Source organism: Gobius niger, assembly GCF_951799975.1.
Source record: "Gobius niger genome assembly, chromosome: 16".
Lineage (NCBI taxonomy): Eukaryota > Metazoa > Chordata > Actinopteri > Gobiiformes > Gobiidae > Gobius > Gobius niger.
Window position 1 is genome coordinate 10966018 of NC_136867.1, and position 26273 is coordinate 10992290.

Sequence of the window (26273 nt, forward strand, 5' to 3'; positions counted from 1 at the left end):
CACACAGACGCTGAGAGAGAACGGTCCAGGTTTAGACAGGATCATCGCAGACCATCTGTCTGTGGATGGAGTGATGGACAGTGGCCTGAGCCAGAGAAGTGCATTTCCAGGTGTTTACAAAGTGTGCTTTGAAGGAAATGAAGGAGCTCATGATATGCCAAGTCATCGCTCAGTGTTCTGGTTGAATATTCATGCAGAATGGAAAAGGTTTAATATAGAACTGCACTGGTGGCTATCAGCAGTGGTCTAATATTCATGTGTCTTATTAGACGTGCGATTGGCTTCCAAAAGTACGTACCTCACCTAAATGATTCTGCATGCGCTGTCTGTACGTAAAATCTGATGCACTGAATGTGCTATTCATGCCACTGTTTAAAGAAAATAGTATGAATTTTAAACAGAATTATTTTATTTAATCAATCTCTGCAATGTCTACAATATAAAACAACAACATATATATTACAAATTGAATTGGAAGAATTGCAAAACTGTTTAGATTTGTATAAAGTGCATTTCGTGAGTGAATGAGTGACTCTTCATAACCAGGCTGAGAGGCCATGCTTCTCTTTCACCAGCCATAAGCTGTCAACAACTTTCCCATTCTGAAAAAACAGGATGGCAGTTTCAGAGGCAGCTTTTAGCTTCAGTGGCATGTGCGTTATTTCTATTCTCCTAGTTTACCTGATCATCAGAGACCTGCTCCAAATAAAGATGTGTGGCGTTGACCACTTGCATGCGTGTGTAGCCGTAGTCTGTGCTGCGGAAGGCGCTCCAGTCTTTGGGGTTGGGGTTAAACTTGTCAGTTCTCTCTCTGCAACCCTGCACACAAGTCACACATGAATGGACTGTGGCACAGCAGAGACTTTGAGGTGACTCAGGGAGCTGTGGTTGATGATTAACATCAACACATCTCTGAACCTGCTGCGGCCACATGTGACAGAGCAGCTGCTTCACAAGGATTTTTTTATTTATTGTAAGAACTTGAAGTCTTTATCTGTGTGGAAGTACTCACAGCAGAGCCAGTGATGATGTGAACTGGAGCTTTGGGGTTCACATAAGGCTGCTCCTTGCTCCCATTATACACCTACAGAGAAAAACATCTTTCACTTAATTCAATATAAAAGTAGAACAGTAAAACCTTGGCTGGGGCTAACCTTATCCCCATAAACAGGCCAGAGTCTCTCGTATGTGTGCTCATGCGCCCATAGCTCCAGATCTACTCCTGGAACCAAACGTGATCATTGTTCAGAGTTGGAACATGTTCAGCCAAGAGAAAGATGTCATGTCAAAATATGAAAGCGAACACAACCAGTAAAATATGTTATATATAAATATGATAATGCCAGGTAAGAATTGATCCGCTTCAACATTTGAGAGTTGGCAATTGTTTTTCCCGTGGGGAATGTACCGTAGCCGTAGAGCAGATCCTCCAGGCCCGGTGCTGGGGGGTTGGTGTCGTTGCGCCCCAGACGAACCTGATGGAGAGCAGAGCAGTAATGAACTCGCTTGCACCTGTAATCCTACACCTGAGACACTGCCTGATCACACTGCAGTGACTTCAGACGGAAAACTAATTGGTTATTATGACTATAATTAACGCCAAGTTCGGTAATTCATTTGGGCTGTGGATAGGCCAACCTTGCACTTCACTTACATACGAATCGAAGGTTGTGCAGTCGTCTTGGTCGTCGTCTGAGCAGTACATAGGCCTGTGCCCCATTGTGATGATCCAAGGACGCACTGCTCTGTTCTCCGGCCTGTTTGCCTCCTGCGTGAAACAACATGACTCTTAAATTCACCAATAATCAGGGATCTGCAAAGGAATGACCGACTAACCTCCAGATCCTTTTCGAGCCACTCAAACTGCCTGAAAAGGAGCTCCAGTCCGTAGTCGAGGTAGAAGTAAACCTCGGTGGAGAGGGAGATGAAGTGCGCCGGCCCCAGATTCCAGCTACGGACACAAACCGTAAAAATGATCCACGGCTCTGACCCAGTTGAGAGAGAGGGCATGTTGGACTTGGAGCATGACACGCGTTAAAACTCTGCAAAGTGTGAAGAGACACATCCCCGACATCATAACGCTGTCATAGAAACCCTTTCACTGGTCAATCTCTAACATTAGCTCCAATATTATGATTATTCAGGCTTTTAAATCTTCTTAATAGTGTTTGAGAAATTACGCAACCTATAAAAAGGACACAAGTTTCCAGCAGAGGGCACAACCTGTTAAAATTAGTTCCAACAAGATTCCCAGTAGTTTCCAGAAGCTTTTGAGGAAGTGTAGTCATCCTAAGCGTGCGCATGATGAAGGGGCCTTCAGCCAGCAGCCGCTCTGGCCGTGGAGCAGAGGAGAGGGCAGCTGTTCTGCGGTTTTACAGAATATAATCTTTCAGTCTGAGAGAGAGAGTGGTCTGCAGACCCTCTGACTCACTCTGCGGGATGTATGGACCCTTTGTGTGGAGCCAGCAGACAAGCAGCTGGACACCGGGCTGCAGAGAACTGAGGGCAATGCGTCTTTGCTGCACATTTGATTATCAGCCAAGGCACAAACATGCTAGTCATAAGACCGTTACGGATTATGCATCGATATGCAGTTCTGCGGTTCAGTACTGCTGTTTGCCCCATTCACGCAATTTGTCCTTTGCATTTATTTGTCCCATCCTTTATTACCACTAAATCATTACCAAAACAAGGTTAAAATGCAAATATATGAGGAAACACGTCACCATGACCTTTAGTGTTTTACTGAGCTATAGTGCAGGGAAATAAACTCTCATAATTATTAAAAAGGTCTAAAGCCAGAGGCGACACATAAGTATATTGTAAATGATAGTTTAGTGGCTCAATAGAAATAGAAGCCTGATGGAGTGAGGGCGTTTTCATACCTGTACCAGAGGCCCTCAGTCTGGCCGGGCATACTGAAGCGGTTTCTGTAGTTGGAGAAGTTGCTGTGAACAGAGTAAACACATGAGTGAATAAACCACGGATTCTGCTGGAAACAAAACAACTGTAGTTGTGTTGTGAGATCAAGTAGGCATAAGCATAGCATAATCCTGATAAAAAAATAATAAAAAAAAACTCCTGCAGACGGTGTTCTTTCAGGTCTGTTGCAAAGGTGACCGTGTGTTAAGGCACGAAACCAATGGATACTGGAGGTGTCCGGGTTCAAAGGTCAGTGGAGGACAGGAAAAGACAGACCTCTCCTTGACCCTAGTAGGCTGTAAACAACAAACAGGACTTGCCCGCTGTGGCGTCACGACGACGGCGCGATTATGTGGGGTTTTAGTGACACCCAGTGGCAATAGTCAGCAATAGCAGGCAATGAAAGATTTTCAGTTTGCTGAAAATGAATGAACTTTACAATCTTCAGTTCAAATTTTGGATGAAATTAATAATACATTTGCACATAACTGGTATCTACTGTATCTGTAATTTCCACAGTGGAATAAAATCATGTCCCAAGTCTGATCATCTTGGATAATTATGCAGGACATGGAAATAAGCTATTACCTAATAAAACAAGTAAAGAATTGAACAAAGGCACAAAGTCAAGTGAATGCAGACTCGCTCATCAAGCAGACAGTCTCATTTGATTAAATACAAATACTATGTGTATTTCCTGGGTAAAGGACAGTGGAGCAGCTCATCAGAAGGTTCCCAGTATTCCATGGTCATTATTCATTAAAAGAACACTACAGGAAGATCAGTATAATGTTTTCAGAAAGGACTGGGACAGTGGTTTTCAAACTGTGGTACCCATACTATTGGTGGAACATGGGATTTTTGTCAACAGTTCATGTTTTTGAGTGATTTAGAGACATTTTTGTCCTCCTTTGGGTTAGATGTCATTTACAGCTACAGTATATATGTTATGCTTTAGTTTTCCACCTTTAGAAATATCATGTGGTACATACTTGGCGTCACAAGAGGACCGCAGGCTAATAGTAATGCAAATGAATGGGCCATTATCATACCAAGGCCCAGAGTAACTACTAGGAGTAACAGTCATTTAGCACTACTGTATAGCCTTACATGCACACTGAAGAAGACATTTGAGAGACTCTAAGGAGTTTTTTCCAGCTCTGTCCATCACTGCAGAGGCTGCACACTGTTCAGCCTAATCCATGCTGATGTAGTGTTTTAGAAGTTCAGCTCCCATGACAAGTTATACTTCAACTTCCCACACTGAAGTGAACATTGCATATAGTGAACAAAGGCGGCCTTGACTGAAGCCCGAGCATCTTCTGTGGCCCAGCGGCTCTCATCTGAGCGGAATGCTGAGCGCAAACTGCTGCGGTCAGCGCTGTTATAACCGACTTACACCCATTAGGCTTTGAGGTTGGAAATAGGGAGCACATAGTGAAACGGAGCGACGAGGAAAGAGCGGGAGCCAGCTGCTGGTAAGTTTGGACTCATCAACGCACCGCAAAGCAAAACACACGACGAGGGCAGTGTAAGAGAAAAACTATTCTGGTTATGTAATCCGTCGGTCTTGATATCAGAATGTGACGGTGAGACGTGGAGCCAAGAAAAAGAGACTACTGTTCACAGCGCCTTAATGATGAGCAGGAGCTACGGCCAGATGAGGGCCGCAGTTGAACGGAGGTAAATATTATGAAATAGGGACGAATAAATCATCGGTAATGTGCATGTTACTCAAGTTCATTTGCTGGAGAGATTTAATCACAGACAGACATGGTGGAATAGACTTTGCCCCCATTGCACCAAGCCTACTGTTTACATACTGTTACTATACATAAACTAATAATTTATATCTATTCATAATCTTCTTGTTGTGCAGTCGTTTACATATATTGAAATAGCATATGTTTACTCCCTATTATGTGATTTATGTTTGAGAAAAGATCCTAAGCTGAAATGGCAACAACACATTCGAAATGCAGACATGTTCTATCAAGGGGGGACGTCAAGACACAGACCCAGAGCTGATGAAACCAGGGGGAGAAGGTGATGTTTGTTCTGGAGAGCGTGTTTGTGTTTGGATGTGAGTGGCTCCTGATGCCAATCCAGACCAAAATAGCTTCCATCTGTTCCGACGGTGCAGAGAAATGTTCCTGAACTCAGAGTAAAGCGCTCTTCTCATTTACAGTGGCCAAACGTGAAGGTAATTTGTCAATCGCTGTTTGGCAGGCCACCCTCGCCGCCATAGTGTACAGTATGTACCCTGCCTTTGCCCAAAACCTCATTTATTACTTTAGTACGGCCAAGAGACAGCAGCTGCTAATAGAGAACAGCAGGCGGCCCTTTGTTGAGCTTTCACATTTTCAAATAAATCACACAGATAGACATGTCAAGCAAAATGCCACAGGTTCCAGTCGTGTGAGAAATACTGAAAGTAGTACACAAAAAGTCCTACATACATCGAGCCTATGACGGCTAATTCTAGTATTACCGGATCAACTAAAACCTACAACTAAAAATGATGCAGTACAGGTTAGTCCGGTCAACTTCTACCTCTAAGTCTGAGTGTACTTACTAAGTAGACTCGTGGTTGCCGGGGCAGGTCATGTAGGGCACGTAGGCCGCGATGGACTGGATCTGCCTCATGAACTCGTCTCCGATCCTGGCGTTATCCTGGCAACGGCAACAGACGTGACGCTAAATATTTCACATAACACCAGGCAGGAGCGTTTTTTTTTCTCTCTTCCCCTTTCAGTTCACCCGCATAAAAACATCAACCGCTTTTACAGACGGCTTCAGGAACGCACTGTATCATTCACATAACTCCCAGCTCTGTTTTTCTATTTGAAAATATCACCGGAGCCACAGGATATGTTTTTTGCATTCAAGCTGACAGCCCAACAGGGATGTGGTTATTAATTCATGCAATAGTCTGCGGATTATATCAACTGTTTACATTGCTACGGCTATAAATAACAATGGGAGAAAATCACCCTGCAGAAGTGCCGGCTTCAGCAGATTTATTCGAGCTTCTGATCCCTCCTTTTTACTAGTTTGATAAGGTCTGTGTGCTGAATTGATCACGCACAACCAGCTTCAGGTGATGATATTCCCAATACTGTATGTGTGCCTTCTATATAGTCCCGGGAATAAATAGTGGTGGGCTTTGGTGAGGTCCTGTGAGGCAGTTCAGGTGGCTTATCTCATCTGTCGTCGCACAATTAGGAGAAAGTCTGAAAGGCTTTGGGGCTATGAGCTTCTGATGACAGACTTTTGCCCTTAGTGATCTTAAATGACCACTAATGTGAGGTAAAAGAAGGAAAGAAGAGTTACCTCATGCATGTCGTAGGCAAAGTCACCTGAAATATATCAAAAGGTATGAGATTTTTGATTAGTTTCTGGTGTCATACTTAAATGTATCTCTTACTATTTAAAGTAAGGTAAAGCCAGTGTTGTCCCACATATTTATAGTAGGATAATAGCAAACATATTTCTTTGCCTGTGAAGCCTACCTATGTGCAAAATGGCGTCATACATTCCCAGTTGGGTGTCTTTCTGCAGTCGGGCCAGGGACTGAGGGTTCTCGTTGCCCAGGTCACCGTACAGCGCGAACTTTGGACTGAAGAGGGCGCTGTCATTCAGAGCCGTAAAGTAGAACACATCGCTCCAGCCCTCGTCGCTGCCGCAGTGGTACACTAAAACGGGCAGCAAGTGGGTACAGTCCGTTAATAATTCATCACGTCTAAAAAGAGGCTGTGATCCGTCACGTGCGCACTGACCGTATGTCGTGGCAGGTTTGAGGTCGGCGAGGATGACTCTGTGGATGTACATCTGCCTCTTCTCGTCTCCTGAATCCACAAACAGTGTGCTGTTGCCTCGCGTAGACACGTCGAAGAGTCGGCCTCCCAGGAGCCCATACTCCACCGTGCTGTCGGTCTTATTAAAGGTGGTCCAGGTCACCTCCATCCAACCTGCCAGCCCTGAAGGAATTTAAATCAGCTGGTTATGAGGAGTTTTCCGATTGATTGATTTTCAGAGCAGATTCAGAGCTGGAGAGATATTAAAGATCTTTGAGCGTTATTGCCTGATAGAAGTATGATTATGAAAGCGGTTTATGTAAAATGAAAAGAAATAACAAATAACAGAAGTAAATTGGTCAGAAAATGTCTCTATACAAAACTGTTGCAGTTCAGCAAGATTCACTTCCTTGCTATGGCCAATAAAAATATGACGACATGTGATTTTTTGGGTCTCATTCTTGATATTTTAATAAAGATCAGACCAATTTAGGCAGAAATGTGACAAATTCCAAAGCGTTGACATACATTTCCCTCCCACTGTGAATGGTGATGATAAACATAACAGTTTTTGATTTCTGAATCTAACTTGACTGTAATAACCGTGTAATAACAAACATATTCATTTTAATGGGACTGCTTGATACAGAAAAGTAATACCCAAGTATTGCAATTTTGATAAGATTGGCAATTTATGTTTTATAATTGAGGTTCAGTTCATTTGAAACATCATCACAGAGAAAGCTGAAATATAAACTGCTATAATAACACAGTATCCCATGTATTATTTCAGAACATGTTTGTAGAGCACTAAACTACAGAGTCAACAGGTTTTAAAGATCACAGTCCACATATATTTTCATTATTTCAGATACTTACTCACCATCATCCCCAGCAGCCAGTGTTCAATAAAATCAAATAAAAATAGATATGAGGCATATAAACCCCTTACCTGGATAGGAAAGATGCACCTGCTCGGGTTGGGTCCATATGGGAGGAAGCCCACGGACCAGCCATGGAGCAAGGCATAACAAGACACAGGCAGTGTGGACAGGCCCCATTTTGACTCTAAGCATAACACAGTATTATCAAACAATAGTCACTGCGGTCACAAGACAATAATCATATGATGTTTAGCAAGTGGACTGATATCTTACCCAAGCTTAGTAGCAGGCAGCTCGCATAATACTTGGATTACAGCTTTTTGGCTTATCTGAGGAGGAACTTCACATCAGTAAAAAAGCAGCAGCCCTGGATGATGAAAGAGCAGACGCAAAGTCAGCAAGAAAGTCACGAGTTGGAAGAGATGATGTGTGAATAAAAGGAGCTGATGCTGTTTTTTTTATTGTGCATTTCAAGGGAGAGGCCTGCCCCACCCTGCTGGGAGGTCAAAACATTAAGTTCAAGTCGAGGCATGCCCTGGATCAATAAAAACAGCTGACACGTAAAGGGAGCACCATAAGAGACACATGATGAGCATGACGCGGGCACTAGAGGGAGCAAGTCGCCCCACAAGTGAATGGGACGCTTTATTTCGGGACAAAGGCGGAATTATGTGTTCAAATAGTCGGTTAGGGACATGAGAGCTCCCCGAAGGACACCCAGAATCAAAGGAGGAGGCTTCTTTATCAGATAAGAACGCTGTGAGTAACCTGTAAGGCAGAATCTCACCTCTTCTCTGTTAGCAACTATATTAACTCTTCACTCAGATAGAGATCTCACGTGTGTCATTTGAAAATCATTTCCATATTGTGACTTCCGTGTTTAAAAAAAAAAGACGTATGTCATTTCTAACTACTTCTCCTGATTCTCCGACATTAAAGGATGTGTGTCAGTAAACGTGTAAACACAGCTGGGATCATTTAACAATCACATTATTACGCAAAACTCACAGCGCCGCTCTTGTTTTCCTCCGAAGTGTATTTCCTGTATGTGTCACGTGAGCGACAATGGCAGGTGAATTCTGGGAAATGGTGTTCTCACAGCGTTCAGCAGCCGCACAGCGTTTTGCACCTGTTAGATTTAGAAATGTGTTGAAATAGGACATATTCCACACAATAATAATCTTGCGAACGGGATAGCTTTAGCTGTAGTGTTCTTAACTATTGCAATCTTAACATTTGTCTTTTCTCATTTTCCTGGTAGAATGGATTCCAACAGTGAAGATGGGGATTATCAAATTCTTGACCAGGACAGCTCCCCATATAAGGTGACCTACAGAAACACAAAAGGAGTAAGTTACCACATATTTCCTTTCTTTTTTTTCTTTTTTTTTTTGCTTTATGTCTTCTATGGAAATTAAGGCGAGACACTGCAGGTGAATAGGGGGAAAATGTATATTTACAGATATCAATTTGAAACTTTTGCTGTCGATCACTGGGGCATAAATGTGAGAAAAAAATACATTGCAAGTTTTCTGTCATTTTATCTTTTCATATAAGAACAAGGTTTTTCATGCTTAAAAATGCCCCAAATTTCCCATCTTTTTGGCGATGAAATCTGAATAATGGATAGAGCTACATTCAAATTTATGGTTTCATTTTATTGATGAATGAGTTACCAAGACGTTTTCAGAGGGGATTTAGGATTTCTTGCTTAGTTTTAAAATAAGCTGTTTTTTAGTGGAAAAATGGGTAAAAATGTAGTTTTCGCCTTATTTTTTGACATTCAAAACTCAATAAATGGGGCTTAGGGATTAAATAATAAAAAATCCCTCTGAAAAAATCTTCCAAATATTGTTCAGTCCAAGGCTGGAAAATTTGAAGTCTTTAGGTCCGACTGACGTGGACATAGTGTCGCCACAATGACAGAAAAATGTGTTAGGAAGATTAGGCATATTTTCTGTTTCCGTGTGAAAGCTTATATGTTCAGAGACCAATTTGGCCCAAAACCTGAAAACTGAAAAAAATGAGTTTTGCCTGTAGTGTCTACCCTTAATACATTGTTGTTGTTTTTTATTGTTACAGATGGAATACTATAATAAAAACGAGGACCCCACTAAAAAGAGGTAGGCTGTGCATTGTTTACCTCCGTACATCTGCATATTTACCTACCATGTGTCACCCCACCCAGGGCTGCAGCGAGTCGCGCCGGTCCCAACCCAGGCAGAGTGAAGCGGGTCGTGTCTTGCAAGAGGAAGACCCACCACCTAACTGTGGCTCGGAAGAAACCGCCCGGGCCAGGGAAGCCTCACGCCGCCGCGAACAAGGAGAATGAGCTAAACTGTAGAGCAGACATGGAGCAGGGGATGTTTTGCATGGATCCATGGGATTTGCCTCAAGATAAACACTCAACTGGTAGAACTGGTCCTGAGCCGCTGGATTACAGTCTGCTCTCAGAGGTTGGCAAACACTTTGTGCATTTACGAGTCTTGTAGAGTAGAGTTTCTTCTATATTCAGAATGCAAGGTTACTCACAATAGAACATGTATTGGTTGTGATTAGTAAGCCACAAAAGCTGCAATTGTTTTGGTTGTTTGCAGCTTAGAAGAGACCACATCTCAATGAATAATGTTCTCTTTGGAAGAAACCTACGGCTCAAAGTGGCTTTCACACTGTGGGAGAGAAATGTAGGCGAGCTTCTTACATACTTTCTCAGGTACAAACTACTACTACCGTTGTTAGACATTACATTGTGAATTAAATAAGATAGTAATTGTAGTGTTGTTCCTACAGGGTACAAGACTCTGGGGTATTTGTTGACTTTCTTCCAGTCATAACTAAAAGGTAGCAGTCACTTACATATTTACAGAGCAATTTCGAAATATTTATCATGAATTTTACTTGCAGCATAAGCGAGAACACCTCGACCATTTCTATTGGCTGTTGTGTCGACCTCTTCCCATTGGTCAAGAAGGTCCTCTCTAATCCGTATGAAGAGTGAGTATTATTATGCACAGTGACAAAAGGGTTTCAAGAGCTTTTTCAGTGGGTTTCTTTGTGGGCCTTCACCACAAATGCCATCTTATAACTTGCTCTGACAATTGTTAGTAGTCAGCCTTATGATCCATACTTAAATCAACAGAACCATGTGGTCATGCGTTAAAAAAAACCTAACTGAATCTAATTATAACAGGTACATTACAGTCGGTTTAAAATGGATAGACTCGGTTCTGAAAAACTGGTGCCAGGAGCTACGGGAAAGTGGGCTGAGTGGATCAACTAAAGCTCCATTGGATAAGTAAGCATCAGTGATTTGAGGGGGGGAAAGTACACAAAACTTGTCATGTATCTTGCTACTAAAAAGACACATATGCTATTTTAGGAATTTCCAGATCTTTAATCAACAGTTGCTGGAGTTGTGGCATCATGAACGCCTATTGAAATCAGTTTCAGGACCAGCTGGGGACTTGGCAAAGGTTGGTGTTGTAGTAACAAATTATTTTTGGAATTTTGATATTATTCAACAGTCCAAAATAGTCTAAGTTCTGTTCCTCTTCTTCCCACAGGCCATCGATTCATTTATTTTACAACTGCCTTGGTAATAATAATGAATGACTTTTATGGCTGTAGAAGGTGACCAGAGAATGTGCAATGTTCAAAAATAATGTACTTTTATTTTAGCAAATCAAGTGCAATTTTAGCCTTCTGTCACAGCTGAAGGTGATTTAAAATAAATTATTTTTTCTAAAACAATATCTTCATTAATATATGGCAAGAAAATACCAGGAAACCCATAAGATCCGTGACTTTATCTGAAGGTATGTATGTGTGTAGCAATTATCTCTGAGAAATGAGTGCGATTCGAGTGAAATCACGTTTGCTCCCGTGGACTTCAGCCTCATTCTCTGCTGCGGTGATTAAAGTGACAGTGAGATACGGCTCTTCCACTCTGCCCTATCTGTGATTTACATGAGTTTATTTGGGCCGGCTCAGATAAGCAGCTGATTGTGTTTGGACGGCATGTTGTGAACCTGAGGCTGAAGTCCAGCTGTGACGGGACGCCACAATAGCACACCAAATACAACTCATTTCACTTTGCGCTCCGCCGGCGTCTGTGCTCCCTTCTTCTTTATATCTCAAATTCTCCACTCCTGATACATGCGGCCCCATACCAGGTAAATATCTATACTTTGATTTATAATGCAAGGTTTTCAGACGATTGTAAATAATGCTGTATAGAACGTAATATCTTTGTTTTATTGCATCCCAGAGAGAAAAGATGAAGGTTTTGTGGTTGGTAGCAGTGATGCGGCTGTTACTCAATGTAGCTGGAGTGAACCTGGAAGAACTCCAAGCAGAGAATAAGAAAATGCTTCCTCCAGGACAACAAGATCAAGTTTTAAACCTGGGCATGAAAGGTACCTTTCTCATTGAAATACGAAATACTGCCATAAAATTTTTAAGATGGGTTGAAACTTTTGAAATATTTCTCCAAGTATTGACTACCAGACCTTTTTTGCAATGTAGCCCAAACCAGATAGCAATTCAAGTGAGATCAATGTATGTTAGCCCTCTTATTGCTGAGCTGGTTCACATTGCAGGAGTACTTTTTACTGCAAGTTTAATGATTCTACACAATTAATTTTCGAGTGTGAAACAGCTGTCTCTTAAAGATGAGGTTGCATTCTACACCAGTACATAAATGTTTTGGGCTTTGGGCATCTCCGTGCAAGTGTGTGTTTATAACCAAACATTTGTAATCGGCTTTTTATCAACAAGGTCGTTTAATAATTACCAGGGGTGTGCTCTGTTTTGTCACAACAATAATGACTCTGATAGTGACGGATAGCTGATAAATAAACTGTCATTCCTGGAACTGCCCCTGACTCTTTGACTTCTCTGCAGTGCTGCCCAGAGACTGCCATGAGATGCTGCTGACGTCTTCGGGACGAGCCAGAGACGGGGTGTACCTCATTCAGCCTGGAAACGCGCCCATCGTGGCCTACTGCGCCATGCGGGAGGGCGGGTGGACCGTGGTGCAGCACATCACCGTCAACAGCAGCGTAAACTTCGACAGCACCTGGGCGGAGTACAAGCATGGGTTTGGGGACGTCGCCGGGGACCACTGGCTCGGGAATGAGTACCTCCACCAGCTGACGCGAGGTCCCGGGCGCCACAAACTGGGAGTGAAGCTTGTGGACAAAGACGCGGTGACTAAAACGGGAGAGTACGACCCGGTGTTGATAGAGAGCGAAGCCTCGGGATATAGATTAAGACTCGGTTTGTTTGAGGGGACAGCTGTGGATGCTTTGACGCTGGACACTGAGAACTATCTCCATGACAACCAGAGATTCACCACCAAAGACCGGGACAATGACAACTACTTCCAGAACTGTGCCAAGCTGGAGTTCCAGGGGGTGGCGGGAGGAGGCTGGTGGTACGACGCCTGTGCCGGAGCGAACCTCAACCGCAGAAACGTCATCTACTGGCAGAAGGACTGCAACAAGGAGCGGCTGTGCAAGTACGCCTGGATGATGGTGAAGCCCTCGGACACGTTCAAACTGGTGCCGGGAGCGGACTGCGCGAAGGACGAGCTGTGAGGGCACATGCAGTGTTCATGCCTGATCATCTGTCGGACATTATGGTGACTGCTGCAGAAGGGTTCAAAACACTAGGAGGTTGTTTGACATTGATAAAGACCTGGATCACTTTTCCTCAGGGCAATTGTATGATTTTTGTAAACAGAACAACAATACAACAGTGAACAATAACCGAATAAACAAAGCCTAATTGCAAGCCTCCAACAGACTGCACTTCCCACATGCACATAGAGAATAGAACCATTGAGAGTTTGCCACTTCTTTATTAAGAAGAGCATGGGCATGGTCACAGAATATGAAACACCGTATATAAAACATTAGTTTAGCTCTAGATTTTACAGCACAAGTCAAAGCACGGAAAGCAAAGCATCTTTTTCAGTCGCACGAGAAGTACCACGGTTTGTCGTCAACACTTACAACAGCATTTGTCATCGGTGAGAATTAGGACTGTATCTTTTGCACAGATGCAGATTTATGAGAGGATGCATGTTACACATTTGTTTTCTTACAGATGTTTAGCAATACAGATCACAAAACGTGGAAAAGGCAATATCCTGAGGATGGAGAGTAAAGCACAGAACAGTATGATTGGAGTTCCTTCAAAGCAGGAAGTAGTATGGACTTCATTAATCACAACAGTACAAGATGAAATGGCAGGAGGTGAATACTGAGAGTGGTTCTTTGATAAATGACAATGGCACATTGATAAAGGCTTGGATTTTTAAGTCACAGTCTGGACTTAGCAAGCAGACCCCAACAGCAGCACAGTACACACACTAACACACTGTAGCCCTTAAACAGAAAAGCTTCTCAGATCAACACAGCACAGAACAAGGTACACATCAGCCATATTTGAACTTTGTCCACTTTGTATTCACCAATCACATACTGTAGATTTATGTTCATTTTCCATACAAATTGACTATTTTACAAATTTATCAATGGATCAAGCTAATGTTTGTTAACTGGTAGGTCAGGGCCCAGAAGAGGCGTGTGTCTGAAGAGTAAGGATAAAGGTGAACATTTTCGTAAATGAAACCGTGTTTAGATCCCGCATTCAAACCCGGGTGAGAACCGCTCAATGGAAAATAGGAATACTGCCTGTTTTTAAAAATAGAGGATGTACAGGGCAACATCTGAGCATGTAGCAGGGGTATCCAAATGTCCATCGCATTCCACATACTAGTTAGAAGGTCGCATTTGGTCTACAGTTTGGACACCCCTGATGTACAGTATCAGAAAAACAAAGGGTGAGCCAATAGGTTGCGTTCACGGCAATGGGATATTTTCTCGCTTTTAATGAAAAGACAAAACAGAGAATCCACTAGTGTCAAACCATATCATTCTTGTCAACTTGGTGCTATGATGAAAAAACATGTTTGTTAATTTTTGCTGACAGAGAAGAGTTTGACCTTTATTCCAGTTTTCATTTCATGCGGTTTGGCCCAGTCAAATAGCAAATTCTCCCATAAAAGTCTGGCCTGTACTAATCTTTACTTCTCTTTAGAATGTTAACTTACGGTGTCACTTGAACGCAACCTATAGCCTTTAGAATCTATTCATACAACCACACAGATCACGTCACTTTGGAGCTGACCACTGGGTTCTGTCCGTACCAGTAGAGCTTCTCCTCGACCCTCTTCTTCTTCCACTGGCAGAGCAGAAGCATGCGGAATGTCTTTTGAAAAGTCTTGTTACAGAGCGCGTAACACATGGGGTTTACTGTGCTGTTGACGTAGCACAGCCAGTAGCCCAAATGCCACAGCGACAGAGGGATGCAGTCTGAACAGAAGGTAGATATGAGCACCATGATGTTGTACGGCGTCCATGTTAGGATGAATGCTAACAAGATGGCACTGAGAGTCTGTGCAGCCTTCTTCTCCTTGATCAAAACCATCCTTTTGCGCTTTGTGATTTGGTTCTTAAGTGTCGCGTCTATAGGTTTGGACGTAGAGGAAGTGGACGGAGCGCTCACCGACTCTGCCGAACTGAAATTCAGCTGCGTTTTGGAGTCTCCGTTTTTGCTCTCGGCACGATCGTTGTCTTTGGCCACGGGCTTGAACTTGTACGACACGCATTTCCCGCTCTTTTGAGAACTGCCTTTCAGAGGCGTTTGGAAGTAGCCGTCCTCGTCGTAGCTGCTCAGTTGCTCGTTCTCGCCCACCCCAGCCGCCTTGCTGGTCTCGCATGCCTGATTCCTGAACGTGGACTGGAATCCCTTTGGTGAAGCTGGCCTTTCTTCATCATCAGAGGAAGCGTAGCTGTTAAAAGAGGTCCGTGGACCCGCTTTAGACCACTCCTCGTTGGTGGCAGTTGCAGATTTGACAGCGTTGCTTCTACTCGTTGAGGACCACGAGGCTTGATTTCTGTCCTGTGGTGTCGATCTCAATTTACAGCTAAAACACGACCTAATTATTGTCTTCTGTGGCTGGCTGACGCTGTGATCCGTTGGGTAAGATATCCCCTGGAGCTCCGCTAAATCTTTGGTCCTCTTCTCTGTCTCCTTGTAGATCCGACAGTACAAAATGGTCATGACGGATACTGGGATGTAAAACGCCGCAATGGCTGTCCCAAATGTGATGACGGGTTCTGAGAAGAACTGAATCTGGCACTGCCTTTCGGGCACCGTTCTCTTTCCAACAAAGTACTGCCAGCAGAGGATGGGTGGTGCCCAAAGGATTAGCGACACCAGCCAGGCTAACCCGATCATGACGCCCGCCCTTTTGGGAGTCCTTTTGGCCCGGTACGTCAAGGGTCGCGTAATGGAAAAGTATCTGTCGAAACTGATCACTAAGAGGTTCATGACGGATGCGTTACTGGCTACGTAATCCAACGCGAGCCACAGATCGCAAGCGAGGTTCCCCAGCGCCCAGTACCCCATTAGAATATACGAAGTGTACAAGTTCATAGAGAAAACTCCAATGATAAGATCCGCTGCCGCTAAACTCAACAAGTAGTAGTTGTTGACTGTCTTTAGCTGGCTGTTGACTTTGAAGGACACCATGACCAGGACGTTCCCCACTATAGTGATGAGGCTCACTATGGCGGAGACAGTTGCTATGGTGATGACCTCCCACAAGCTGTGTGTCACCAGCTGGACGTCCAGAGTGCGGTTTACAGTGGAGTTCTGCGAGCTGTCTCCCTCCATGGTGCACCAAGTTACTTTTGATGCTCACATAGGAAAATGTTTCTGGGGCTGGGCATTTTCAGCAGGAGATCTGGGAAAGAGACAAGAGAAAAATGGTTTAGGCTTCCAATGTGTGTTTGTAGCCAATAGATGGCGACATTTCTGCGCCAAAGTCCCATTGAAAAACATTTGAATTTCAAGAGAATGAAAGATCATATTCACTAATGTAAGACCCCGCTAGAGACAGAGAAAGCATGGCACTTTATCAATGAAAACTTAAGTATCTGTAAAGCATTGTTATGAATTACTTGATTTATTTATAAGGTATTCCTGTCCCTGTACATAGTTGTATTGTGCAGTATATGTGCCAAATCTAGGACTGGATCTACAGGACTGCAAAAGGGTGCATTGCATTTGAAATTTTTGCTCCCTGATCACAAAGTATTTTAATGGTGAGAATCTCAATTTGCACCCTTTTCAAACTCTAATGCCCCTCAGTCAGTTTGTACTGAAGCACTTCCCAAATCCTGAGCTATTTGTGACTTGTGTCCAACCTTAACAAGACACAGGGATGGCCTGCAGTGTTGCTACGGCAACACAGCATCTATTCAAGTGCCACTATAAATGCTTTAGAAATGATCATACACATGAGCATGCCATACACAATCCTTTGCACAAGTATTGTGCTTAATAGAGTGTAGTTACATAAATAATTGTCTTACAAGAGCAGCATCTCAGTTGTATTTGTCTTTTCCACGCTCCAAAAAGCCTAATTCAGCAATCCTCTTTGAGTAGTTTGCACAATTAGATTAGGCACATGTGAGTATACCCATATGGAGAGGTTCGGGCTGTCTTCCGAAACATCTGTGGTGTGATGCAAAAATCCAGGCCATTTCATCATGTTATTCTCTTCTCAGAATCCATGGCCGTGTGTACTGTAAGTCTTATTGTGAAACTTTTCTGAGACAAGTGTGAATAGTTTCATTTGGACATGCCACACTACACTATAGTCAGAGGCTGCTTTCTATTCTTGTGCCACCGGTGTGCTCACAAACACTCATTCATTCATTGTGGCTGCAGAGGGGACCCCATTGTTAATGTTTGTTAAAGGCACACTGTGTAACATTTGGGACTAACGCAGGCACAGAGAGACCCCGCCATGGTGAATTTAACAGATGTTATAAAATTAATACGGTTTGCAATAGTAAAACATAACCATTGAGAGCAAAATCCGTTTCTATAGCGACAGCATCCACCAATGTAGTGTTTATTGTTGAGAATTTGTCAATATAAATGAGTTGTGTAAAGCGTGGTGTTTACTAAAGAGCATCTGTGTCCCACTTGGAGTTTGTCAGACGAATATCATTGCAGCTCAGTGACTGTGAGTGTTCATCTCTGTTCTGCTGTGAATATGTCATTTTAACTGCAACACCCTCGGGCCCATTACAAAGCAACTGCACGACCACTGAGCAACAACGCGGCAATTGGGCCTGAACAAAAGGTTAGAGCGAAACTATATCATGGGGATTCGAAACGGCTGCATTGAAAACTTTCTACATAACTATGAAGTATGAACTATGGATGTAAATTGCGTTACAAGAATATTAAGAATATTCACAAAGACAATGAACAGTCTAAACTAGTGCAGAATATAAATCGAGAGAAGTAGTATGTGACATGTTGTGCGAGACAGGCATCGCCATTTCTTTTATGCTCCTCTTTTGCTTTCGCTCTCACATTATTTGAAATTTCACAGTGACAAAAATCCAGCTCTTATCCCCGCATAATACTGTTCCACCCGAACAGTCGAGCTAACAAGTTCTGCCTCCGCGCTCCACTGTTCCCAAAAAGAACCTGTCTTTCTAGAAATACTTCAATGGCACTGGTGTTGTCTCGCCTCTCGCTCCGATGAAAATGAGGGATTCCAAAGGCGTCTTAGAGACCTCTGCCCTGCTACTCTCAGTGTCCCACACACATCCACTAGTGTTCAAATCTGCAAGAGGATTGTTATATCAAAATCTGAAAAGAAACACTGGGCATCTTAATAAATAACTATCAAATTCCTAATAACATGTCTCAAAAAGCTAGTATACAAAATAAAGTCATAAAAATACATAATAAAAAAATTAGATAAATATTGTTTTCTACAAAGACTATGAATTTCTCATCATCATGAACACAGCTGAATGAGCTGAGAAGTCATTCGGCATTAGCCTGGAGAGCGTGTGAGTGCCACCACCAGTGGCCCGGGGCCAAGACTAATCACATTCCACTCACCACAGGAGTCCCACTGCTTCACCTGGGTCCTCCTCCTGCTACACAATGCTATTCCATTTCTCATTAGAGAAATGAGAAACCAAGAGCCTTTACAAGTTCCCAAGAATCTGTTGAATATCAAATCATGGCAACAGATGTTTAGTGAGGATTCTTCCAGCGATAAACAATCAAGTCATGACCGGCAAGAAACTAAACAGAGAGAGTCAGATTTTATTTGAACTGAAAATGACTTTTATTTGGAGACATTTGTGAAAGAGTTGGCTGTATGAACATTTTTTATATAATACTCTGCATATTAGCCATTTTTAATACCACAATTGCATCAGTTCATACTTTATTTCTTAAACATTCCATCATATGGAGGAATGAGGCGAATTGGACACAACAAGCAAAAGTTCGTTCTGCCAAAACTGCAGCTGAATGTGTTCAACCATAACTTTTGGATTTTCAATGAACTTGAATTGATTTATTGCCAATTTGAGTTGATTTTAATGCATGACTTTTAAGGCCTTAATTTTGGCACAATTTATTGAATGACTTTTAATGTTTTTTAGTGCCCAGAAACTAACTAAAAATAACTATCTATATGTCATGTATCTGTCTTGACTTGACAACTACATGACACAAAGTGCATGTATAACCAACTGTCTCATTATTTATTATTTTTGGTGATTGTAAACCTGGAAGTAGCGAAGATGAAAATTTGGAATACATTGGGGAAGCCTTCATTTTGTGATATTTCATTTAACTTTACTGCATTCATAATAATAATTAATAATGCAGTAGGTTTGTTCTTTAAATATATATTTTTTTTTACCAGCTCATCAATATGTACCTCAAAGTTTATGAATTGATCAATATGGATTCCAAGAAGTGTTTTGAATAGCTCTACCATCTATGTTTAAATAATAATGTCATAATCACTGTACTCATGAAAAACAAAAGGTTTTACTAATGTTGAATGTTTAAGTGAGACACGTGCTCCCACTAGATGTGCTCTTGTCACAGTATAGGACTCTGTTTGAGCCTCATTTTGAGTTATTGTAATATTATATGGAATAATTCTTACCCTTCTTAAACTGAGAAACTCTTGACATGACAAAAGAAAGGCATAAGAGCTATTTCATAGTCCACACATAACTCTCATACAAATGCACTCGTCCATAGACATGGCCGACTAAAGCTTCCTGAATGCAACTTTTATCACAATGCATGTACAATGTATAATGTTGTCAACAGGTTAAACATTAGATTGTGTGAACTCATTCCACTATGCTCTCCTTCGGACAGTTCACGCCTCTGCGTCGTCCATTTTTTCTCATCATTGACACCTCGGCGGGCATTATCCCTTTCTTAAAGAGGGGGTATTATGCTTTTTTCAATCACATAGCACCAGTCTATAGCACACTACAATGATGACAAACCTTCTGTTGGTCTGTAAATGCAGTAAATTAAAATAACTGCCTTGTATAAAATTGCTCTCTCAAAATGGCTGTAGTGAATGTCTTGAAATAGGCCTCTGTCTCTTTAAGAACCTCTGACCCTTTCAGACACGCCCCCTCCACACGCTGTCTGTGGCATCAGTGGGGAGGGGGCTCTGCTGAGGAGCAGTGGTTGGTTACTCGGCTGGTGATGAAAGCTCGGAGGCGTCTCCATGAGGTGGGGGCGTTCCTAGGAGGACTTAGGCAAACCTATCCCTAAAATGGCCGCCATCAGAGTTTTTACAGGTTACTCAAAAATACGTGAATGTGCCAAGGCAACACTTCAGGCTTTTTTTTAATGAGGGAATGACATAATAACATAATGTAAAGCTTTAACCTATTCACCCAGACCATGGAATAAAACAATTTGCCTCATTCTCTATTTTTAAAAAGAAACAAAAACAACAATGGTGACTGTCAATATTTGTCTGTCTGCAGTACCTGTGTGGTTGTCCTGGCATCGAAAGTTGGACCGCTCACAAAATCCTCGCCAGGTGGGTGGGTGGTGCTGGTGGTGGGATGGACCCCTATTCATAAGCTGTTGCTTTTTTAGAGTCCAATTTTCACAATAGAACACAATTGTTTTTAGCTGGTCAGTGTTGGGCAAGTTACTTTAAAATTGTAATATATTCTACATTAGTAGTTACATCCTTAAACTGTAATGTGTTTTGTATTCTATATTATTGTTTCAGAAATGTAGCAGAGTTACACTACTTTCAGTTGCTTTACACCTTTGGCAAGATACAGACTGAAATGGTAACGATGCCACCGAGCAGGGGTGCAGTCAAAGATGTCCTGACCTTTTCCTTCTCTTTTCCCATTCTTTCGTGTTTCGTTTTGACGTTGGCTACAAGCTCCTGCAGATCTTAAACACCACTTTCCAACTTGATTTGCTGCATTTCATTTGGGGAGAGTTTGTGAGTTTGTTATATGACCATATTTTGTGTAAGTAATATGTTATAAACCTTAGCTACTGAAAAAGTAATATATTTTTGTAACTTGTTTCTTTTGTAATATGTTTCCCCCAACACTGCTTCTGATCACTGACTTTCCCAAGTTGTTCAACCTGAATATCTTTTATCACATCTTTACTATCTTAAAGCTCTCTCTCTTTAAGCTCCTTAAAGCTGAGCATTGAAGTTTGAAGATGTGATATCTTGTACAGGCTTTCAAACACATTTTCGTCAGACCCTCCTAGTCAAGTGTAAAATGCAGCAAAGATAATGAAATAAACATGGGTGAAAGCTATTCCTGTCTCAAACATGACTAAAATAATCAACGCCCTGACCTTTACAGAACAACTGATCGCTTCCACCCTCAACATAGACAGGCTCTGTGTAACTTACGCAGAAATGGCGGTGGCGGTAAACATGAACTCATCTCTATAAATAGTAGATCACATGTGACTTGCTTTTTAGACTTTATAATGTTGGGAATGACGCACCATCAAGGTTTTGAGATGCAGTCCAGGCAAAATAGGGAAAGATGGTTTGGAAACAAAAAAAAGCTATTGTAAGATTCATGAGGACAAAAAAAACAAAAACATTTTTGCCCCGAGGTTAAGAAAAGCAAGCCAGCTGCAACAGGTCTGGTTATTAAGCCTGGATTTAGAAATAAAAGTGAAGCTACGGCACTCAAAGCCTTTCAAGCGCTTTTTTCTTTACTCGCTCAAGACCCTGGTATTGTAGCCAAAGCTGTCCTGCCTGCATGATGGCTTCAAATCTGCGCCAACAGCGTCTTCTCCACTGGCTCCCCCATTTTGCAGGTGAACACATCAGCGACCCACACCTCCTTCTCAAACCTGGCAAACGTTTGTGTTTTGAGGAAATATTCAAGCCATTTGATCATTTTCGATGGTTAAAGAAGAACTCTAGACCCCATTAAAACACTTGACAGGTTGCCCCGGTGACATTGAAAGCTGGGTCAAACGCAGCGGACATTTTTCCCAGCGGGGCCAATAAAGTTCGCCTTAACCTTCCCCATGAGCCACGTCGCCCGTTAATGTGATGGGCTGTGCCGATCAGTATGTAAATAACTACACACTAGGAGAGAGAAGAAAGACAAAGTTCCTCTCATAAGCAATCCGTGTTAAGTGGAGTGCGCCCTTACATTTTGGCGGCCGTCGCAGAACCACGCTGCCGCCTGAAATATCATGTTAGCATTATGCATTAGTAATGGCCATTGATCCAGTAATTAACTTTCGTAGGAGTGGGAGCGGAGTGGAAGTTTCAAAGTGCAGCGCAGGACAGCTCAGCCTCTCTGGCACCTGGCCATGAACTCCCCTCGCTCCCAGCCACACCTAACCTTTCTCCTCGTTTTTTTTTTTTTCTTCTTTTTTTTTTTCTTTTTCACCACACGCAGCAGAAATGCAGGAGCAGAGACCCGGAAAAAAAAAAAAAAAAAGAGGATGGTGGATGGTACAAACGGAAGCAAAGGCCATCGCCTGCCGTCTGTGTGTGATGTGCTAATGAGTCCTGAGTTGCTTTGGCCAAAAAAAAAGTGGTGGGTAAAGACCTTGAGTTAGCCCACTGACCCGTGCAAGACGCTCCAGCCTATGTGGCATTTGGGGGCGGATGCGATTCTGCAAATATTCCTAAAACCGGTCATTGGAGGAGACAGAAGGGGGAAGGGGTGTAATAAGCTGATTTGCATCGAGTTGAATCGTTTTGTTCAGTGTCAGTGTTGGGGCGCAACATTTGTGGCTATAAAGCACATTTTGGTGATCATTAAAAAACAGATTATGACGTGCTGGATCAATGCAGTTGGAGCAGCTGCGAAAGGGAACATGCAGTTCCACCGAGCAAATAATGAAAGCTTACAGGGCTGGCAGGGAAAAAATAAATAAAAAAATGTATGGACTAGTTGCTTTAATTCAAAGGTAAAAGCTCTTTTTTGTACCACAAAGTCAGTATATCTCATAAATGTGTGGAAAATGAAGGAAAAATCACATTATCTTGCTGTGGTGTATTGCGAAAACTTTCTGCTCAGCTTTGATTAACATCCACCCATTAATATTTGATCACATTGCAATAAAGTCACAGCCTCTTAAGAAATCAATACACAACATTCAGGTAAAAATACTCTACTTGTTGGATTCCATTATGCCCACAACACAGAACTCTCCTCACTCCTTTATGGCGGTTTAATTTGCTCTGTGCGTTGTCAGACAAATTTAACCTGAGTGCTAATGAGAAAATTACAATATGTGAATACAGCCCTTTTTTTTTTTTTCACTTTGAGGACCAAATGTCTGCGGTTTGTTAATGAAGTGACAGTCTGCTCTAAAAACAGAAAATTACACGACCGTGCGTTGTCACGAGAGAAAAGCTCAAATTCTCCCAAACACATCCAAAGGTCTAATTGCGAATGGCTTTGGACAAATTGGTTCTGTAGTTTGCGAGCACCTCTAATTTCCGTTCCTTGTAACACCTGGATAACTCAGGGGGCACTGGGTGGACTTGTTAAAAAATCATGCTTCGCGGCTTAATCCGTCGGTGTGTTGATATTTCCACTTAATCAAAGAGGGGAGTGAAGAGGTCGGGTCTTTGAGGAAAAATATTGATTGGTTTTCTGTGGAAAGAGGATAATGGTGTTTTTTCTTTTTTTTGAGAAAGTGCACTGAAGTCAATCAGAGGGCTTTCAATCAGCCTACCTTAGTCATATATGGACTACAGCCTTTCTATAATGTAAAATGCATAGAGCTTCTATAATAAGCAGAGCATAGGAGCCACATTTCCACAGAACGTCCTCTGTTGCCTTCATTATGGTAAAAAGCCACATTAAAAATACATGCCGAGCCCTTCTCAGACATGCATTTGTGCACGCATGACGCCGATCCCCTCTTAAAACAGGTCACGATCCTTTACATGAAATCCATCATTATTTTGACAGCGCCGAACAAGCCAACGATGTGGGAAAATTAATAAATAAACAAATCGACTTACGCTTAAGTTCGTGACATGTCACAGCAGCGTGTCTACGTAAAGCTTCCATCTCCCGGAGAGTGCAAAGTTCATCGTTAATCCCTTTGTTTTGCCGGGGAAGCCTCGGGGTCAAGTGCAGCGCGGGGGGGACCAGGACGCGGGAAGGTGGAATCCTGCTGACTCTGGCGTGCCACGGGGGGAGTGTGAAAAGCGCTTTCCTTGCATTAAAAAAAAGAAATAAAAATGACACACAGCCCAAACAATCACCAAGTATCCTCAAGTTGCATCCCGGGTTTAGTCCACGAGAGGAGGCAAACTTTTCCCCGCGCTGCTGCTGCTCTGCCTGTAAAGCTGAGGCAGAATGAATGAGCGTGAGGGGCTGCTCCCGCTGCATGTGCCGCCTCTGCCGCTGCCGCTGCTGCTGCACCTACCGACGCGCACAGATGTAGCTGACGTTGGCTCCGAGCTGGGAGGAGAAATTCCCACAAGGACTGAGTGGTTCATCATGTTTCGGGACAGTGAGCAAGCTGCTTCAGACCACAGAGTGTGAGCACGGGAGGGGGAAGGGGCAGAAGGAGGGAGAAGAGGTGTGGGAGCAAACGCAGCAGTGGTTCTCAAACTGGGGCATAGGATCCACTGGTGTCATCTTAGTTTACACAAGTCTCTGTTCTCTCTCGCTGCTTTGCTGATTTTGACCCCAAAGCATTTTTTTCTGCGATGTGTAACTTTGTGTGGAGATTGTCCTGTGTCCCAGCGGAGGCGGCGGCGCGGTGGCCTCGCTTTATCGCCGTCCCGTTTACACAGAGGAAACCGCGGCGCTATCTGAGGAGCGTAGAACAGCAGGGAGATGGGGCCCTTGTGCTCACATGGGACAATGGCAACTGACATGGCCGGGACAGATAAGCAGAGCCCGTGAGTGACAGATGTTTCGCATTGGGACCTTTCAATTTGTGTGTGTGCAGGAGTCACGTCTGTTGATAGGGAATTATTAGGCTGGCGTTGGGCCACTGTCCGGGATGGGTGTAAACTTCTTTACCTTTTAATCCGGATGATGGATGACTTCTGTTGCGGTGCAAAAACGATTACCCAACACAAACGAGCGAAAAGGAGGGATTTGGTGTCTAATGAGATATTCCCCTGAGGCACATTGTTTATTCTCAGCCTGAATTTGTGTGTGCAGAAGAAGGAACTAAATAAATTTCACATTGGTAAATACAATCTTGTAAAACTGATTAAAAAAGTTTCAGGTTCTTCATTCAAATTGATTTGTACAAAGATTAGTCTTTGTGCTTAGTGGATAACACATAACTTCCCTGGCCTTATGAGGACATTAGTCATAATGCGGGTCTGCCAGTGCAGTGATTGTGTCACCAGGTCGCCGCTGCTGCCAATGAGATGATGGATGTGTTTCACTGTGATACATCCGCGTCCTGTCTGCACATTCTCATACATCCTCAGCACTCACAGTCCAATCTAACGGTGTTTCCAGGCAGCGGTCCAGAGGACAGACACCTGGCTCATCATTACCGCAGAAACGCTGACCTGCACGCACTTCTGAGGCCGATCATCATTTCAACATGGGACATTCACACATCAGTGCGCTCAAATAGCAACCGCTGAGGACAGTCACTCTCGCTTCATAAGGTTCTTTAACATCGATCATTTTTCATCAATGCATTATATTGATCAGAAGAAAGTCTATTAAAATGATGAGCATCACGTTATTGGCCTGAAACAAAATGCAACAGAAATTTGACAACACGCAGGAGGCTGAACACAACCTTTGACGAAAGAGGATTATCCCCCAGTGAGGCAGGACATAACTATAGTGAACACATTCTTCATTTAATTATGTCTTGATTATTGCATTATTACAGCTTAATAATGGTAAGATAATGTACAGTGTTTCCTAGTAAATGTCACTAATAATCATCATTATATATCATTTTTGGGCAGAAAAGCACTAACAAGTATTTCGATTAATTGTTCAAATTAAAATATTCGTAAATAACTTTCGTAATTGTTCGCTGGGGCGCTGATGCTTTCCTCACCTCGCCATCTCTTGCTAAGTTTAATCCTCTCATGGCGAAGTGAAAACACTTGCTTCTCTAGCTTCCATTTCAGCCACACGGGCCAGTGTATTTTTGTCTATTTTTTCTCTCTTTATTGAAACAGCTGCGCATCGAAGGGCAGCATGAGGCGAGAGGAGTCAAAGGATCAGAGCGTGAAACTACTGGATATTTTCTCTCAGCTGTTTAGATAAAT

At 42.7% G+C, this 26273-nt stretch overlaps 4 protein-coding genes across 7 annotated transcripts in view; 2 read left to right on the plus strand and 2 right to left on the minus strand.

The window, feature by feature from the left end:
* LOC306976423 (KATNB1-like protein 1) overlaps positions 1-11316 on the plus strand; it is a 54959-nt gene extending 43643 nt beyond the window's left edge. Inside the window, exons 1-10 of one of the 3 annotated variants that reach the window (XM_079574346.1) lie at positions 4014-4605; positions 8865-8952; positions 9686-9726; positions 9792-10059; positions 10201-10316; positions 10394-10444; positions 10508-10597; positions 10794-10898; positions 10983-11076; positions 11167-11316. In XM_079574346.1, coding sequence (XP_079430472.1) covers positions 4559-4605; positions 8865-8952; positions 9686-9726; positions 9792-10059; positions 10201-10316; positions 10394-10444; positions 10508-10597; positions 10794-10898; positions 10983-11076; positions 11167-11202 — 936 coding nt within the window. In that variant the 5' untranslated portion in view covers positions 4014-4558 and the 3' untranslated portion in view covers positions 11203-11316. Of the gene's footprint in view, positions 1-4013; positions 4606-8203; positions 8363-8864; positions 8953-9685; positions 9727-9791; positions 10060-10200; positions 10317-10393; positions 10445-10507; positions 10598-10793; positions 10899-10982; positions 11077-11166 lie in introns of those variants that run through there. The other 2 variants (XM_079574347.1, XM_079574348.1) reach the window with 2 other exon arrangements.
* Positions 406-7782, minus strand: acp7 (acid phosphatase 7, tartrate resistant (putative)). The gene is made up of 13 exons (XM_079574344.1): positions 7672-7782; positions 6702-6902; positions 6435-6617; positions 6256-6281; positions 5498-5595; positions 2886-2948; positions 1837-1951; positions 1655-1768; positions 1409-1475; positions 1155-1222; positions 1013-1084; positions 682-819; positions 406-602 (listed from the first exon to the last, which is right to left on the minus strand). Exons 1-13 carry the CDS (start codon positions 7778-7780, stop codon positions 537-539), a joined length of 1320 nt encoding a protein of 439 aa, XP_079430470.1. The 5' UTR covers positions 7781-7782; the 3' UTR covers positions 406-536.
* A 60-nt stretch (positions 11317-11376) lies between the features above and the next one.
* On the plus strand, positions 11377-13320 carry LOC306976424 (fibrinogen-like protein 1-like protein). 2 transcript variants are annotated; one of them, XM_079574349.1, is made up of 3 exons: positions 11377-11775; positions 11871-12018; positions 12506-13320. In XM_079574349.1, exons 2-3 carry the CDS (start codon positions 11880-11882, stop codon positions 13198-13200), a joined length of 834 nt encoding a protein of 277 aa, XP_079430475.1. In that variant the 5' UTR covers positions 11377-11775; positions 11871-11879; the 3' UTR covers positions 13201-13320. The 2 variants fall into 2 exon arrangements, with proteins under 2 accessions (XP_079430475.1, XP_079430476.1); XM_079574350.1 differs by having other exon boundaries at positions 11398-12018.
* Positions 13321-13491: 171 nt separating this feature from the next.
* On the minus strand, positions 13492-24170 carry chrm5a (cholinergic receptor, muscarinic 5a). Its single transcript, XM_079574343.1, has 2 exons — positions 24030-24170; positions 13492-16418 (listed from the first exon to the last, which is right to left on the minus strand). The coding sequence occupies exon 2, from the start codon at positions 16346-16348 to the stop codon at positions 14777-14779; it is 1572 nt and encodes a 523-aa protein (XP_079430469.1). The 5' UTR covers positions 16349-16418; positions 24030-24170; the 3' UTR covers positions 13492-14776.
* Positions 24171-26273: the final 2103 nt, after the last annotated feature.